Genomic DNA, 18,365 nt, shown 5'->3' on the forward strand with positions numbered 1-18,365 from the left:
CGTTGATTTGTTTGAATATTCTGCCTCTACCATGCATGACATCTGATGCAGTTTTCTTACGTTTAAAAACCATAAGTACCAAAAAAGTCATTTTGTAACATTGTTTATTAATGTGTATTTAGATATTTCCTGAACAGTGCGATCATCTTTCAGTATAATCATAATGTGGAACAGAAACTCATCCGCTACAAACCGAGCTAACAGTGTAAGCAAGAAGAAACAAAATAGTACCTTTAACTTAAATGATTCAAAATCCTCACCGTGTTTCATTCTTCTGACGTTATTCAAACAGCTCAGTCTTCTTGTCTCACCTGACCCTTTTCTCAGGTGCTTCTTTCCCTCCCAGTTCATGGGGATGGAGAACCTGTGGGCAGAACCGCTGATGCTTCCAGCAGTTTCCACCCTCCATGGTTTCTAGGTTGTACCTGAACGATTTAGCAGTTTCCTTTCTGCTGAGGGTTCATTCGCTCTCCTTCCAGACCCTCATCAAACTGCGGAGGCATCGGAAGAACTGGAAGCAGCAGTGGTTCAGAATCAGCTCCAAAACACATGAATGTCCTTCCGGTTTAGGTGAAAGTTGCAGGTAAAACCAGAAAACTGAAGAGAAAAAGTTTAGCTTGTCATTTTTCCACCTGCAGTAAACCAGCAGGAACTAAAGATGTGATTTCTGGTGACAGCACTGGATTTATTTGATGATAGGTGAGTAGTAACTAGCTACATTTACTCAATTATATTTATTTCAGTAACTTTTTTCTACCCACTGGATGAAAAACAAAGATGTTTTAACCAAAAATTCACCAGGTTTTAACATAAACCTGCAGTTTTTGTTAAAGTTTCATAAGTTTTTTTATTGAAAGAAACTGATTTAGAAAAATTTTCTTCTCTGTCTTCTTTTTGCTACTTATATGAATTATTGTTATTTTCATCCTTAAATACCAAAATTTCCACTGAACTTTATACTTTAGTCAATCTGATTGTGTATTTTTTAAAGATTAAACTCTTGATTATTTGATCATTTACTCAGTAATTGTCTGACTTTTTAACAAATACTTTTTTACTCTTGAGTAATTTCGTGGACGGTGACTTTTTACTTTTACTTGAGTTAAAATTTGTTGACGTAGTGCTGCTCATTTGAGTGAAATGTTTGAGTTCTCTGCCCACCTCTGGATATCTGCATGTATTTGATCTGTAGACGTGTTTGTCCACCGCTTGGCGCCGATGGTTCTGTGAGATCTATAAAAGCTGTGACTGAACCTCTGGCACGTTCCAGGTCTGCTGGGTTTGTTCTGACTTCCTGGGAGGGTTCTTCAATGTCGGACCAAGGTCACTGATGAGGAATGGTGCGTTGAGGGCGAGGTCGCTGCGGGATGAACAACATCTGACTGACTGACTGCAGAGGAAACAGCAGCCCCGCTCAGTCGCGTCTCATAACTCACAGCCCAGGTCCAACTTCGATCCGACGCCGCTGATCTCATTTCCTCCAACATGAATGTTCAGACTTTTGGTCCAGAAAGCTCCACTTGACCTTCCAGTTTTCCTTTTCATGCCAGTTTCCTTCCCTGATGACTTTGTGTTTTGAGGAATCCTGTTATTCCAAACTGAATTTTCCTCTCAGCCGCGAGTCTCTAAACATGCTGTGTTGATCCGGCTGAGCAGTGATGTTCTGACCTTCCTGATTTTGACATGTTGCCTCCTACACGCAGATGCTTCCAGATGAGAAAAATAAAACCACAAAGTGATGAAGGAGAAGCTTAAACCTTCAGAAAACCACTGGGCTGCTCCTCATCTTCTCTATGGTTGTGGCAGCAGTGGAGCCGACGGTTGGCCTCCATGTACAACCTCTGATCAAGTCAATCAATCAGGTTTATTGGCCCATTTCAGCCACAGCTAAAAGTGCTTAACATAAATCATCATGCAGTTAACAGTTGTGAAGCCGGAAACAGGCGTTATATTTAAGTATCATTGTTAAAATCATTAATACACATCAAATATGTTGGACAATATTCCATTTGTTATGGTTCAAAAGCAAACAGGTGGGTTTTAGTCTTCGTTTACAGAAACTCTGTGCTTCAGTTGTTTTACAAATGAAACACAGTTAGGAAAACGTGTAAAGGTCAGAAACATTTATTTTTTCAGCATCATTTCCAGTTTAGCGGGTCCAGAATGACATAGATGTCCCTGGGTCTACTGGCGTCTTCTTCAGAGGAAAGAACTGCTATATGGAGCTAAATTGGGGCCATAAAGTTTGTTGAAAAGAAATAAATTAATTAATTAAACACTCTGCTCAGCTTCTTCTCGTCTAGGAAATGAAGTCTGAATCAATCTGCTTACCTTAAAACATCCAAGAGAAGCGCATTCTTATTTTGGATGTTTGCTGTTTTAGAAGGTCCATTAAGAGCCTTTCCAACCAGTAACAACATTATATATCCAGAGAAGTGAAGCTAGAACTGGAGTTGAAGATGTTCCTGATTTCTACTTCCTGTTAAAAAACATGAGCAGCATGTTGTATGAACTGGAAGCAGTGAAGTGATGATTGATCTTAACCCAGATAATGAGAAATACAATAAATAAAGGTGAGATGATGTAAAAATTTGAATATTTTTAAAAATCTTATAGAAGAAAACAAAGCTTTAGCAAGAAGTTAAATGTTCATCTTGACAAGTGATTTGTGAGTTTAAAGAATCTGCCAAGATGACAGAAAGAACTCAAAAATGATCTGATCTCCCAAATACCATAACTTCCTTTTTATTATTGTTGAGGTGGAGAAAGTTTGAGTTTATGTATGAGCAAGACAGTCCAATAACAACTTAAAACTGTTGTTTTTCATGAATGGGCAGATAGATTTGAATTTCATCAGACAAGGAGCAGAAGGAGACATTATATTTCCCAAAAATAGACCCTGGGGACAACATGTATATGGAAAATAAGACTGGGCCAAGGAAAATCCTTGAGGAACTCCACAAGCGAGAGGTGCTGAATGTCATCTCATTTTTTGAAAAACAACTTCAGATTTCAGTATGAAGCAGATATTTGGTATTATAGTTTGTTGTTGACAGCAAAAGAGCAATTTAAGAGACAGAAAAAACCAACAAACTAAAAAAATGATGAGATGATAATAAGGGGTGCTGATATATTTAGTATGTTTACAGCACTCTAGGAAGAATAACATAATAAATCATCATTCCGTTTTTATTTATATTTTCCACAACATCCAGGCATTTTTGGAATGGGTGCTCCGTGTTATTTCCAGTGAGTCATGTTTCTCCTTCCAGCTTGATGCAGCTGTAGAAGGTGCTCTGACTCAATGCAACACATTTGTAAATCAAAATGAGCATGCCAATAAATTTTTAACATTTTAGTTGTGAATCATCAGAACCTGTGAGTCATGTATGGAGAGAAGACGCCAAAAGACCCAGACCCCAGGACTGTCTTGTTGCAATTGTGTCTCCAGGTGCTCAAGGTACAGCGCCGTAAATCTGGAATTATTCATAAAAAGTAATTGTGGCACTTTGAGTTTTCCATATTAACTTTCTAAGCAGCAGCTGTGCTGTCTAAATAGTTCACCAGATGTATAAAATTACACAGGAAGTTTAATCCTCACTGAAAGTGGATTATAAATTTATTAGCACAAATAAACTACAAATTACACCACACCCTCTGCTGTTATTAAACCAAGCGGACCTTTCGTTCGTTCCGCGGCGTTCCGGTCGGACAGTATTCGCTGCCGGATAGATTCCGTTGACATTGCTGGGACAGGTGTTACCCAACCAGAAGGTGTGCTCGCAGGTAGCCGCAGAGAAGCAGCCCGGTCCTCCTCGGCCCTCACACCGGTACCTGCTGCAGTCATGTACCGGCGGCCGCTGCAGGTCGCCGCCAGGTGCGCCGTGAGAGCGGCGGCGTCCAGAGGCGCCTGCGCGAAGGTAGGAGCTAAAAGTTAGCTTGTTGCTAACTCCGGAACCAGCTTAAAAATCCGGATCATTTAAATCCAGAGAGGCAGAATCTGAGGGGTTCGGTTGGTTCTGATGAGACGAAGCATCAGAGAGGAACAGATGTGTCAGGTTTACAGGATTAAATACCTGATGGGATCATTTATTCTGACTCACTTGCTGATAGATTGAAATATTCAGTTTATTTTTCTGGAAGGTAAATATGAGACAGAAATGTTTCTTCTGGAAATAATTTCTCCTCTAGAGTCTGAAAATGAAAATAACAGGAAGGTAATAAATAGGAGAAATGTTTACATTTAAATGTTTTAATTTTTAAAACTTTGTTGGGGTTTTGGATCCTTTTTATTTTAATTTCCATATAAGTCAGAATATAAAGATATATTATAACATATAATTTCCATAAGAATAAAAAAAGCATTTTATCAGACAACTGATGTAAACTTGCTCTCTGTGTAAATGGGCTCATTGAAAACGCCTACAATTGCAATAATAAGATATTTTTATTAATTTAAAGCATTCATAAATTACTTATTTTTTCTTTATAGAAAAACAAAGTATAATTGTTAAAGGTAATTATAACCCTCTATATTTACACGTGAATTAAATAAATAATTTCTTAAATTTTAAGTTGGTAAATAATCAGTTTTTATGCACATTTTGTACATTTTTAAATGATCAGTATTTTCTCATGCTGTAAATTTGTCCCTACTTACAATGAAACCTCACTTTTACACCGAGTTCACACTGAAAGGACTAAAATTAACTCAGAGTTTTAATGGTCAATATACTGAGAAATATGTTATTTGGTATGAATCTGGTTTTTAAGCAGCTTCATGACTCAAACTATTTTTCTGATCCAAGTGAGTTTCAGGAACAAATGGCTTCCAGAAGCTTTAGGTTAAAACTAAATAAAATATTTCTGACAAAATTTGTGTGAATTTTTAGGTTTTATAGATGTCACCAGGAAGTTTTCAGTTAAAGTTATTTATAAAAATATTTTTTCTCACCATTGGTTTGGATGAATTTGGTATTTTTAACTATTTATGGGTTTATTGTTCTGGAAAATGCTGCAATATTTGAGAGATCCAAACCTGGTGCTGATTGGTGAACATGTAAGCCAGAACACTGTGACCTCTGACCTTCAGTGAAACCTGGTTTTAGGACAATGTAAACATTTCTATAATAAATTTTTTATTCTATAATAAACATTTTTTGCCTTCTGGTCATTCTGCAGAACCATAATAACTGAATTTTCCTCAGATATTGAACTGCAGCTCTGAAGTTCATCACTGAACAAATGCAGCATATTAACTTTTATGTTGCATATGTATCTGAATTGGTAAATATAATTTTTTTCCTCCCAGCTGCTGGAGCAGGATTGGTGTCTGAGAGCTTCGGCCGCCGGCCAGCTGAGCAGATCCAGCTGTTTGACGCAGAGTCGGGTTCTGCACATCAGCACTGAGGTAATGAAGCATCAGGAGTCTGACCAACAACGCGCTCATCCAGACGTCCCTGCAGCGTGCAGGTCGGGTAGCGGATGCAGGTTCACTCTGAGCCACAGAACAGTTTATCTCAGCTTCCTCTGATGCTAACGCAGCTAATGATGATCAAGATGAAGAGGAAATAAAATATTTTGGCGATTGTCATCAAGAGATTTTTTTCTAATCGTTAAACTTGCAGAAGCCTTATAAAAACAATTTTATTTACATCAGAAAAGAAGAACAAAATGTTAATATTACTTAAGAAATTAACTCAAACTATGCATCTTATTTTTTTAATTAATCACATTTACTTTGTATTTCTGCTGAGTTTGTGAATCAAAACGTTGATCAATCTTTGCTATAGAAAATCAAATCTTTCCTGGATGTTAGTTTTTTTCCTGACATCTTGACCAGCAGAGGTGGGAAAAGTACTTAAGAGCAACACTACTTCAACTTATTTTACTCAAGTAAATGTAAAAAGTAGCCATCCAAGAAATTACTTGAGAGTAAAACAGTATTTGGTAAAAAGTTGACTCAAGTACTGAGTAACTGATGGAATGATCAACCATTTAATATTTAAAAATTACATAATTTTTGAACATGACATTTTTAAAATTACCTCAGCTTCTTTCCAAGCCGAAAACACATGAATATTTCCTGAGGTTATTCTCTCTTTTGGTGGACTATTTATGGTGAAATGAAATGTTTTCCTTGGAGTTTTTTGGTGTCAAACACAGAAGTAATCGATGTGGGTTTGCAGCTCTGCAGCGTGAAGGAGACGCCTCAGCACTCCCAGGAGGAAGTCGGCGCCTTCACCAAACTCATCGAGGCCATGGGCTTCACCGCCCCGCTCAAATACAACAAATGGGTGAGTTGGAGGGTTTGGATGGAGTTCTGGTTGTTTAGGTTTAGAAATGTTGGAGGTTTTAACCCAGAGAAAACGTGTTTATATGTCCTGATCCGTGTCCTTCAGGGTGAGACGTGATGTTGGACCAAAACCGTTTCCTGATTTAAACTGAAACTACAGAAACTGAAACGTTTGAAATCACTTCAAAACACAAATTCTTACCAATACTTTTTGTCTAGTTTCTAGTGCAAATGTTTTAAAACTCCTAAAAAATACAAAACTAACTTTTCATTAAGATGCACCAATCTACTCTTCTCACGTCTGATATCTGAGGTTTATTAACGGTTAGAACCGATCCAATGCTGAAAAACAGATGAATTTACTTGAAACATTTCTTGTTTATCGAGTTTTAAGTCGGTTCTTCAATACTGATTCCAAAGGTTTTGGTTCCAGATGTTTCTCTCTTCTAGGGAAAATTGTCTTGTTTTCTGCACTTTCTAACTTGTTCTTAGGAATAAATTTTTTGCAGCAAATTAAAACTTCAAGTTTTAGCATCTCTTTAAAGTTTTTAACTTTTTTGCCTTGACAGAAAATCAAGATCGCCGCGCTGCGCATGTACACGTGTTGTGTGGAGAGAATAAACTACGACGAGTTCTTTGACAGTAAGTCTGAGTCCTACATTTCCCACAATGCAGCAGAAGGATCCAGCTGTTTTCCGGCTTGTTGTTGTAGTAAATGGTGGTTCTGTTTGGTCCAGAATGCTCCCTGCCGGACACTCTGAACTCCTGGTTCCTGGTCGCTCAGCTGCATGTCTGGTGAGTCTGCTGCTTTACATGCCGTCCTGTTCGTGTTATTGATTCGTTCAAACAGTAATTTGCTGCGTCGCATCGCGGGTGGAGGATGAGAGGAGAGGAAATGGAACTGCTGTGTAAGCAGTCTTCACCCATTTCAAAATAAGAGCATGAATAAAACGGTCTAAAACCAAAACTTCAACACAGATGATGAACTTTATTCAACTAAAACAGAATTAATATCCAGTAAAGTTAAGAATCTATCCAGAAAAATTAACTTGGGAGAGTTTAAGTCTGCTAAGCATTTTCAAAGTTAGCTAAATTGATAAGCTAAAAGTTAGCTCAGTTGTTAGCAGACGTTTCCCACCATTTTATTTCAAAGCTGAACATCAGCTTAGATGGATTTTGGAAGTGATTAGATTTACAGATTTTGGTGTAATGGATGCAGTTTGGACTTTTCTTGCCCTCCAACAGAACCAGTCACAATATCTGTAATAAAAGACGGAAGTTTTTTCTTGGTAAATTGTAGTTTAGATGATCTGAATCTAAAACGGTTCAACTGAGCTACAAAAAGTAGACAGAGGGACGAATGAGGGAAGGAACAGTGGTGAGGTGGTTCAGTGCTGGTGGGTTTAAATCCAACTCCTGACTGAAGGTTCATATAAAGCATCTAAATCCTCCTGATTGGACCAATTTATTTAAAAAACAAACTTTCTGTCTGTGCTCCCTGTTTGTCGTCTGGCAGGATGTGTTTGGTGCGGATGCGTCAGGAGGGCAGAGAGGGGAAGTTCATGTGCCGTTACATCGTCCACTCCATGTGGGAAGACGTGGAGCAGAGGAGCAAGATCATGGGGGTGAGTCGGGTTTGGTGCCGGTCAATCGATTGTTTACATCGATTGACCGAATCTTCGCTCAACAGAAGATCTTCGCTCAACAGAAGATTACATTTTTAAAAATTTTGTTCAGTTATTGTTCAACAACCAACTGACTCAAGAGTTTTCTTCTAACTTTTTCTGTCGCCATTTTGCGTTTTTATTTTTTCCGGTTAAATATTTTTTCAGTTTGAGTTTCCGTTATTTTGTTTTAGTTGCCTATATTAACCTCGGTTGAAAGACGGTTTTAAAGGAACTCGCTGATGTTGGACAGTTTTCTTTTGATCAGCTCTGCGACTTTAAGCATCCGTGAAGAATCAAAGATCCAAACAAGAGTTGTTTTCTGGAATAAACGTCCCTTATTTTAGTGCCTTGGCTGCAAGCCGTGCCGCTGCATCCTGCAGAGCGACGCAGGTTGTACATCAGCATAACTTAGCCAACAGGCAGGAAGTGCAGCCAGGTCCCAGGAGAGTGCGGCCGGCTGCGGCTGGCTGCGGTCGCCACGGCCACAGAGTTGCTCCTCTATTCTCCGTCAGTGGAGCAGCTCCAGGAAACGTCGCTGGTTGGCATGGAGCGCCGGACTCTGGCTCACAGAGAGACTCCTGCAAGGCCGATTACTGCACAGCAGAAATTACAGGTTTCACTCTAAAAAGTCAACTCTGTTCAGGAGTCACAACAAAGAATGTTAATGTGGGTCTGCAGGATGTTTCAGGGTCACTTTAGGAAAAACAACTGCAGCTCTGAAAGCCTCAACAAGCGTGAAAAGCTGTTCTAACCGGTGGCTCCACGCTGCTCAAACAGACCTGGTGCTGACCTGCATCCATCACGCGTCCAGAAATCTGTCCGCTCCAGTCAAACATCAGCGCCGCTTCCCTGGGGGAGTTACTGGGTTGGAAGAGACGGGCCGCCTTGGGAGAAAATATTTTAGTTAACTGCAATCTGTGGGAATTAATTTCAGCTAGAAACGTTTTTATCTGCATTGATTCCCCAACAACGGGACAGTGAGCTAATGCAACTCAAATATATATTTTTCTTCAGTTTTGGCCCGTATGTGACCCATTTCTGGCCCAATTCCAATCTTTCCACCCTCCTAAAAACTCTGATCTGAGTCACTTCCATATGTACAGCAGAAGAATTTATTCTATTGAAAATTGCAATTCCTACTCCTGGCAATTCTGAATTGATTAAAAACACTCAAAAAGTGATTTTAGACTGTTCAATTTATTTGTAAAATTATATTTTGAATAATTCTTAACATTCTTTAGAAATCCTCCAACAGCTAAAATCTGACGCCTCCATCTTGTTTCCATCTGGTGAAGAAGGAAGTTGCTCTCAGTGTCTTCAGAGGTTTTTGTGTCGTTTCCTTCAGTGGATCTTGGTGCAGCGCCCCCACAGGCCAGGAGGGGAACAGGTTTTTGAATTAATTTGACTCAGAGCAGTGAGAAAGTAAACTGCAACAGCTTTAGATATAAAAAATGTTGGAAGTTTGGTCCTCAGTCGAGTCCAGCGCACCATGAGGTCTGAAAACACCTGATACCTGGACGGCTCCAAGCCGGGCTGGTTATCACACTGAAAAGCTTCGGTTCAATTCAGAAATCACAAAGTCTGATTCTTCTCCTGGCCTCCACATGTCCAAACTCAATCCATCCTTTAGTTTCTGCCCTTATTTAAATCAGTTTATTTAAAATCTGTTGTTTTTTTTAATCTAAACCTCAGTTTTTATTTCTGCATGCATAAAAGTAAAGTAGAAAACTCTTGAATTTGACATTTTTCTTCTTCAGACATTTGGACTCTAATTTAAATTGGATGCTGTTGTTTTAACAGCGCCATCATCAGGTCAGAAATAACCAGAGTTTACTCCTACAGGTTGGCATTTATCATGTATTGTGATTATTTGTTGTGAAAAATTCCTTATAAGAGTTTTAATTTTTAATGGACCCAGCTCGGTGTTTGTCTGTGCAGAACTGACCTGTGGTTCTGTTTGTGCGGCAGATCGATGCCATCCACAGGAAGGAGGCCATGAAAGCCATGACTGAAACCTTCTACGCTGCCATATTTGGATATGATGAGGTCAGAAGAAAGCAGGACCTTTTTTTAGAAAACATGAAATCAATCCCAGATCTTTGGGTTTTTAACGCCTGGAGAGCGTCCAGACATTGGTCCTGGTTTGAGGCGAAGACCTGAGGAGTGTTTCTGTGTTTCTGCAGGGAATCCTGTCTGATGACTGCGTCCTGGCTGCAGCTCTGTGGAGGAACCTGTTCAACTGTCAGTGTGACGACCCCCAGCAGCTGGAGCTCATGGTGGAGTACGTTCGCAAACAGGTGTGTTGGTTACTCAGTCACACTTCCTGCCAAAAATGATATCAATATGACGATTTCACAGATGATGTTCCACATTTTACTGAATTTCACTGTGAAAAAAGTCAACAGAATAAAAAAGATATTAATTTATACAAAATCACACCATACATTTAGTGGATCAGAGAAAACCTAAAATAAAAGGTCTGAAATCAGCTACCAAATACAAGCAAAACTACACGCATGAAAATCTGCTGTGGTTCGATAGAACATTAGTTTTAAAAGATGTTAAAAAGTGTTTCTCCCTCATGTTTCTCTTAAGTCTGTGCAAAACAAAAAATCTTGTCCAAGTTCCCAATGACGGCGGTCATTGGTGGCCGTGCTAGTTAGTCTGAGAAATCATGGCAGGTTCTGCTGTTGGGAATAAGCTAAAGTAACTGTTACTGCTGGTGTCTCATCGTCTGGGTTTGGTTCTACAGCTACAAAAACTAAAGTTCCTCAAACCACCTGGGATCCGTCAGCTTTTGGGTCTTCCAGTTGACATTGTGAAAGGCCTTGGTGACCTTTGACCAAAGCTCAGGGAAGGTAGATTAGCAACAGAGGTCCTAAAAAAGGGCTCATCTTCTCTGCATCATTCACTGCTTTACTTTGGTGGACAAGCATGACTGCCGTTGGCCTACAGTTTCCTCTAAAACTTTCTCCATTGTCAAATCTAACTCCAGCTGGCTAAACTGGGGCAGAACTGGTCTGGTTCTGCCCCAGTTTACAGCGTCTCCAGTAGAGTCTGTTCCTCAGTTTTGTGGGCGTCGTTCACACTCCGTTTGCAGCGACACAGAGCCGCATCGTTTCTCGCTTCATTTCATTCCTGTTCTTCAGATAAATGTGCTGCTGGAAAGTCACGGTCACTTCGCTCCAAAGGTCATTCAGGTGGACATGGCGGTACTGCAGACGCTATGCCCACCTGTCCGCTGCAGTGGTTTGAGGAGTTGGCCAGGTCTGGCCCTCGCTCAGGCAGTGACGTAAATTAAGCCATGGTGCAATACGTGGCTTGTTTTACCTCTGAAATGGGTACGAAAAATGTGGAAGAGACGCAGAGAGTCTGCTGATGGAGATGAATCTGGCTGGCGGGCTGCAGTAGAACCATTAAAGACATGTCTGTTTTTCTGGTCTCTGAGGAAGGTCACTTGAAACCAGAAAGAAATGAGTCTCCTGAAGAACCATCTGGACCTCGTTTGCCTCCACATGGAGGGAAACGAGGTCCAGTGAGATGACTGTAAGGTTGGGGTTGGCCACGTTGGGTTTCGACTTCATGGTGGGACATTTTCTCTCGGCTTTTCATTTCCATATCAGTGGTTCACAGATAAAAAGTGCCTCCTCATTCAGGTGTATATTAATGTGATGGAAAACCATTAATATTCTCTGTGCTGACTCTCCAAGTCATGGGAATTATAGAACAATCATTTAAAATGCATTTTCCCGGCATGTTGTCGTTGCTCTGAGGGTAAATGTTCCTCCTGCTCCTCAGATGCAGTTCATCGACGCTCTGGACGGAGAGGACCTGCTGCTCACAGGAGAGGTGAAGTGGCGCCCCCTGGTGGAGGAGAATGCTCAGAGCATCCTGAAGGTGGTCAGTCCCACGTACAACGACACGGGGCTGTGACATGAACGCCTCTCCTCTCTGAAACCATGAAACACTTCCTGCTTCTCCTCAGATCAGACACCTCAGTCGCTGTAGCTCCTCTTTCTTGCTCCAGGTTTTCTGTAATAATGAAGTGTGTGTGGAGGTCCAGTAAAGCAGCAGAGACAATCGTGGAATAGGATTCAGACACATGCATGTGTCCCCGTGTGTCTGTCGTCCTGTCAGGTCTGAGAGCAGCTTCTGTATGCAAACACACTCTGTTTATATTTCTACTGAATGCGGCTCTGTATTTATAAAGTATTTTTGAATCTGTGTTTCCTCTGTGTTTAAATAACCTGCTTGTTCCCTTGATGCTCTCAGACCTGAACAGGATGCAAAACTCAGAGACTTAAACATCAGTAGTTTTTAAAAAAAAAAGGTTAATAAAGTTTTCTTTTCAAACAGTTTTTTTTCTTCCGCTTTTTCTGATCTTGTGTTCACTGGAAGCATCAATCTTTATGCATTTATACATCCACCAATATAAGATCCAGCTCTCCTTTGCAGAACTCACTGGACTGTAAGGCAGCTACTTTGGTATTCGAAATCAGGTTATTATTACCACTGTATCTGGTTTAGGACCAGCGTTAGTATTTGTAATTGCATGTATTTGACTGAAGCAACCTTGTTATGTTGGACCAAGGCGTTCTCCTTAAGCTGAGTTCAACAGGTGTTTTTTTTGTTGTTTTTTTTTTGAGGAAATGTTGGCCCATTTATTTGCTATGTAACTCAGAACATAAAATCAGGTCAAATCAAAAAGCTCCAAAAAGCCAAACTATAAACTATAATCTGCTTTTTCAGAAACTGTTTCTCAGTGGAAAAAAATTTGGAAAACTCTGAGGACAAACAAACGAATGACGGAGGCAGAATCAATCAATCCTTATTATTTCAGAACTTTCCATAGTTATTCAGAAAAGACTGAGTGTCACAGTGAAGACATTCTGGTGCAACAGATTCATTCATAAAAACAGTTTAAAAACAGATCATACTCTGCAGTGTTTGCAACACAAATTGGTTTCCAGTAATGAGAGACAACAAACTCAAAATAATCAAATCATAAAACCCCCAGATGATCAGATTATCTTCAGTTTCAATCTGACCAATACGGTTTATTTGTAGTTTGTGTTCTTCAAACATCAGAGCTGCTGTTTGGTCAATGAGATTTTCATTGGCAGGATTTTTATTTTGTCCTCAGTGGTGAAGAGAGGAAACATCCTGTCAGTGAAGGTGCGAGTGAGGGTGTGAATGTGTGTGTTAGTATCCAGATCGAAGAACGACAACTTTCCTCCGTCATAGTCCAGATTCACTCTGATCCTCTGTATCTTTTGCTGGACCGAGAGAACTGTGAAAGGAGCTGGTACGCACACTGCTGAGTATTCACCATCATAGAAGCAGACACCCAACCATCCATCCTTTATGAATTTCTTTCTCTGGACAGACTCTGCCAGCATGCCAAGGATCCAGTCTTCACTGTCTACAACCTCAACATCCCAGCTGTGGATCCCTGAGTTAAAACCCTCAGAACTGAGAACCGAACAAACACGACCAAATCTCTCTGGGTTATTAGGAAGCTGCTGTTCCTCTCCATATGTCAAAGTGGTCAGATCTTCAGATAAGAAGGCTTTTGACCCAGCCGTGTTTGGGTCCAGAACCAGAGGAGTGTAGGTCACCATGCCCTTCATGTTGCTCCAGATGTTGAAGGCCAGGTTGCCCAGATGTTTGGCCTGGTCTATCAGAGCTCCTGAGGGCAGCTGTGGATCCTCCAGCAGGGGGCAGCGCTGGACTCTTTCCACTGCAGCCTTGTAGTTGTGCAGGAATGAGACGTCTGCAGCTCTCAGCTCCTCCTCTGTGGCTCTGACTGTGTCTGAAAGAGCTGCTATCTCTCTGCTCAGAGCCTCCATCTTCTCCTTCATCATCCCTCTCTTCTGCTCCTCTTCCTCCCTCAGTGCAGCCAGCCTGGCCTCCTCTTCCTCTGCCAGAAACTGATGAAGCTTCTTGAACTGCTCAACAATCTGCCTCTCTGTGTGTCGGGCCTGGACCTTCATGTGTTCTGCTGTCTGATCAAACTCCTCTTTAACTTCCTTCTTCATCTCCAGTTTCCTCTTTAAAGGCTCCAGAGATGTTTTCAGTTTCTCTCTGTGTTGCTGAGCAGCTTCATCGATGGGCCTGAATCTGTGCTTGGAGTGTTTTTCTGAATCTCTGCAGACGAGGCAAACTGGCTGCTGATGGTCCAGACAGAAGAGTTTGAGTTTCTCAGAGTGCAGAGAGCAGAGATCCGTTGGGATTCTCTGGTCTCTCTGCTGTAGGAATGATTCACACAGGTTCTTCAGAACCAGATTTAAAGTCAGTTCCTCTCTTGAAGATCTCCTCTTACAAACTGGACACTCTCTTGCTGGTTCCTCTCTCCACCAGCTCTTCAGACACTCCCTACAGAAGCTGTGGCTACATGACAGAACAACCGGATCCGTAAAGACGTCCTGACAGACCGGACAGCAGAGATCCTCCTCTGATCTGGAAGCCATTTTGTCTCTGAGTGAAGCTGAAAACACAGAAGGTCCAGTCAGTCTCGGCTCCCTCCCTCCTCTACTAACTTCCCTCAAAGTGACTCTGAGTGTTTTGGTCCAACTCACCTTCAGTGTGAGCAGCTTGAAGCAGCAGAGCTGGAGGTTTCCACTTTTCCCTCCTGCAGCTGGACTCACTCAGAGGAAGCTGCTAGTTTGGTCTGAAGGTGTGTTTGTTCCTACAGAGACTCCCAGATGATCAGATTCAAACTGCCTCCTGATTTACTTCAGCTCCAACTGGGGTGTGTTTCATTCCAAAGTCCAGAATGAAACCTTTGAGCAAGAGGTAGGCGGAACGACATCGAACGAGTTTCAATTTAGTTATATTAATTTTCTGTGCTCTGCTGTTTGTTAAAGCCTCAGATGTGTATAAACCTCTCAGTGGTGGTTCGTCCTTGCTACGCCGCTGAACACATCCAGGCAGCACAAGACAAGCTCGTTGTTGAGTGTGTTCACAAAGGACAGAAAAAGATGTTCTGGTGTCGCTACCCGTCAGTCAGGTGATAACCAATAAGATTATGTACATGGAAGGTACTTATATAAACCCAAATCTAACTTCAACACAGAGAAGCTCAACACTTTATGCAATATTAATAACCACAAATAAATCATGCTAACTCCACAGTTAATGAATAACCATTATTTTCCACCATATCCTGATACACACATGTAGTCATCTCTGACTTAGCAACAGGTGAAAACAACAGCAAATGAACAAACATCTAATTCTACATTTATCTTCAGTAAACACCCAAAATATTACAACTTACTTTTCAATAATGTATAAATCTAAGAACATATGGAGAGACGCAGGTAAAGTTACGCTGACGTGGAAATGTCTGACTCTGCTGCCAAGTGCCCACAAGTTGTCTGGTACGTTAGTAAAACGTCGCATGTGTGATGACATCATCATAGCGCTAAGCTACGGCATCCCTTGAGGAACAAACGGATTCTGATGAAGAAAATCACATCATACAGTTGAAACTAAATGTTTACATTTACTGAATAAAAATAATTTCCTTTTTTCTCACTGTCTGAAGTTAAACTACAGCAAACTTCTCATTTTTCAATCCATTAGAATCACCAAAGTCACTTGTTTAGATGTCACAATAAAGAGAGATAATAGATCACAGAATACTTATTAATATCTTCAACATGAGAATATTTTTTTATTTGTACCTCATTAAAAAACAGGGAAAGCCCAGATGATAATGGCATAGGTTGGGAACTTCTGGTTAACTGACATTTGAGTTAGTTAGAGGCTCAACTGTGGATGTATTTTAAGGCCACACCTCCAATACGCTGCTTTCTGGTTTGACACGATGGGAAAGTCAAAAGACGTCAGGTAAGTTGGCAGGAAGACAACTGTGGAGTTACACAAGTCTGATTCATACTTGGGAACAATTTTCAGGTACTTGAAAATTCATCAGATCACACAATTTTATCGCACTTGCTGTTTCCTGGCAAGGTGGGTCCCCTCACATTAACTTACAGGTTTTATTAGATACTGTATATTCAGAGCAAATATTGACCAGAGACTACTCTGACCAGCAGTTTCAAACTCCAGTCCTCACGGGCTGGTGTCCTGTAACAGATGTCTTTTCTTCAGCACACCTGGCTCCAAATATTAGCTCATTAGCAGAGCTCTGTGGGGCTTCACTGCATGCTGGTGAGGCAGTTTAGTCTTTCAGTTTAAGTGTGTGTAGGACGAGGGACACATCTAAAAGTTGCAGGTTTCTGGTTCTCGAGGAATGCAGTTTGAGACGCCTGGCTTAGACAGAAATCTATTACACAGGCTTAAAAGGACAAAAAACAGAAGATTGTCCAGAAAGTTGCATAGAGTCGAGTCTGACTTTTTCTTTTCCAAACACCTGAGGGTACTGATGATCAGATATATGTAGGACTGTCATAACAACAGCTTTTCTTTTTCCTCAAACTTCACTCAGTTACCACTTCCACAACAAAGAGTGTTGTTGTCAGTGTGCCCTCGATTGTTGATGCAGATGAATCTTTGCTTCAGAAACGTCTTCATTGGAAAACCATTTGGAAAACTGGATGAACTGAAGCAGATGACATTGACACAGAATCAGTCAATCTTTATTTATACAATATGATCCACTCTGGCATTTAGAATAGTGTAGATTTATGACCTCACAGTTCAGACATTCAAGCGACAGGCAATCAAACATGTAGATTCACACAAAGATGAAAACATAACATTCTTAATACAGTTTTAAAAATGGCATACTGCATAGTAAAGTATTTGTCAAACAAAGTGATTTCCAGAGGTTAACAACAAATCAACATTTACCCACAAGAGACTCACAATAAATTGATCAAATCAATAATCAGGCAAGATGAGATAATTAAGTTATTAATGCAAGTAAATAAAACAGTATAATAAAAATCTTTATATAGCATTAACAGCAGAGTTACTGCTTGATCAATGAGATCTCCATTGGTAGGATTTCTACTTTATCCATAGTGTTAATGTAAGGAAACATCTTGTCAGTGAAGGTGTGTGTGAAGGTGTGTATGTGTGTGTTAGTATCCAGATCAGTGAATGACAGCTTTCCTCCATCCCTGTCCAGATTCACTCTGATCCTCTGGAGTTTCTTCTGGACTGGGAGGAATCTGAGAGGAGCTGGTGGAGAACCTGCTGAGTATTTACCTTCCTATATCTAACCATCCAGATTCTATCTTCCCCTTCCTCTGGACAGACTCTGCAAACACACCAAGTTCCCAGTCTTCACTGTCTCCAACATCAACATCCCAGCTGTGGTTTCCTGAGTTAAAACCCTCAGAGCTCAGGACAGAACAACCATGATCAAACCTCTCTGGATTTTCAGGAAACTTCTGTCTCTCTGCCAAAGTCAAACTGGTCAAATCTTCAGACAGGATGACCTTTGACCCAGCGGTGTTTGGGTCCAGAACCAGAGGAGTGTAGGTCACCATGCCGTCGCCCCTCCGCCCACCCTGTTGGGGGTTTTTTGTTTGTTTTTGGACTTTTCTGTTGGGCGTCTGGTAGCCGCCCCTTGAGGAGGGGGTACTGTCATGATCCATGTTTCTGTGTGTTTATTTTTGAGATTTTCTGTGTTCAGTCTCGTTTTCCTGTAAGTCTCTGTCCTGTCCTCCGCGATGATTGTTTCCCAGGTGTCTCATCCCCTTGATTACCCCGTGTGTATTTAAACCCACCTGTTGTCCTTGTCTCTCGTCGGGTCCTTGTCGTATGTCGCCTGTTTCTCCGTGCTGTTCCCCGTTGTTCTGTACCTGGGAAATCATCATTAAATTCATCATTTTCACATACATCCTGGGTCTGCCTGCGTCCGCGTCCTCACCTCAACAAACCACATCATGACAGTGCTGAAGCCTCTGAAGGTGTTTTTGGTGGACTCCGATGAACAGGGAGTTACAGTAGTCGAGCCTGGAGGAGACAAAGGCGTGGCAGCTCTGCTGCTCCACTAACTTCCCTCAAAGTGACTCTGAGTGTTTTGGTCCAACTCACCTTCAGTGTGAGCAGCTTGAAGCAGCAGAGCTGGAGGTTTCCACTTTTCCCTCCTGCAGCTGGACTCACTCAGAGGAAGCTGCTAGTTTGGTCTGAAGGTGAATCTGATCGACTCTCTGCAGGAACCAACGATCAGAAACTGATTCCTGCTTTGGTTCAGCTCCAACTGATTTTTTATTCCAAAATCTGGAATTCAACCTTTGAGCTGCTATAAAACTCACTAACAGGTTTCATTTTTCTCAGATCAGAACAGAACCTCTAATGAAGATAGTAGATTAAACTGTTCTCAGCTGTTAAATTCTTACTGAACACTTTTTATTCAAGAACAGTTGGACTAACTACATGTTGCTCCTCTCCTTTTTTGCCTTTTCTGTCCCTCAGTTACTTCA

General features: G+C 41.1%; 2 protein-coding genes across 2 annotated transcripts; one reads left to right on the top strand and one right to left on the bottom strand.

The window, feature by feature from the left end:
- Positions 1 to 3,690: 3,690 nt before the first annotated feature.
- uqcc1 (ubiquinol-cytochrome c reductase complex assembly factor 1) lies at positions 3,691 to 12,312 on the top strand. Its single transcript, XM_007574941.2, has 9 exons — positions 3,691 to 3,920; positions 5,312 to 5,410; positions 6,189 to 6,296; positions 6,865 to 6,937; positions 7,033 to 7,090; positions 7,812 to 7,920; positions 9,931 to 10,008; positions 10,146 to 10,259; positions 11,761 to 12,312. The coding sequence occupies exons 1-9, from the start codon at positions 3,846 to 3,848 to the stop codon at positions 11,893 to 11,895; spliced, it is 849 nt and encodes a 282-aa protein (XP_007575003.1). The 5' UTR covers positions 3,691 to 3,845; the 3' UTR covers positions 11,896 to 12,312.
- Positions 12,175 to 15,225, bottom strand: LOC103153870 (nuclear factor 7, ovary-like). Its single transcript, XM_007574944.2, has 2 exons — positions 14,541 to 15,225; positions 12,175 to 14,449 (listed from the first exon to the last, which is right to left on the bottom strand). Exon 2 carries the CDS (start codon positions 14,430 to 14,432, stop codon positions 13,047 to 13,049), a length of 1,386 nt encoding a protein of 461 aa, XP_007575006.1. The 5' UTR covers positions 14,433 to 14,449; positions 14,541 to 15,225; the 3' UTR covers positions 12,175 to 13,046.
- Positions 15,226 to 18,365: the final 3,140 nt, after the last annotated feature.

This window comes from Poecilia formosa, unplaced genomic scaffold, assembly GCF_000485575.1.
Source record: "Poecilia formosa unplaced genomic scaffold, Poecilia_formosa-5.1.2 Scaffold365, whole genome shotgun sequence".
Lineage (NCBI taxonomy): Eukaryota > Metazoa > Chordata > Actinopteri > Cyprinodontiformes > Poeciliidae > Poecilia > Poecilia formosa.

Excerpts from the sequence above, each read along its gene's own strand:
- uqcc1 (XM_007574941.2), top strand. The coding sequence starts at position 3,846 with ATGTACCGGCGGCCGCTGCAGGTCGCCGCCAGGTGCGCCGTGAGAGCG. Across the intron at positions 7,921-9,930 it reads AGAGGAGCAAGATCATGGGG|ATCGATGCCATCCACAGGAA; the intron begins GTGAGTCGGGTT and ends TTTGTGCGGCAG. Across the intron at positions 10,260-11,760 it reads TGGAGTACGTTCGCAAACAG|ATGCAGTTCATCGACGCTCT; the intron begins GTGTGTTGGTTA and ends CCTGCTCCTCAG.
- LOC103153870 (XM_007574944.2), bottom strand. The coding sequence starts at position 14,432 with ATGGCTTCCAGATCAGAGGAGGATCTCTGCTGTCCGGTCTGTCAGGAC.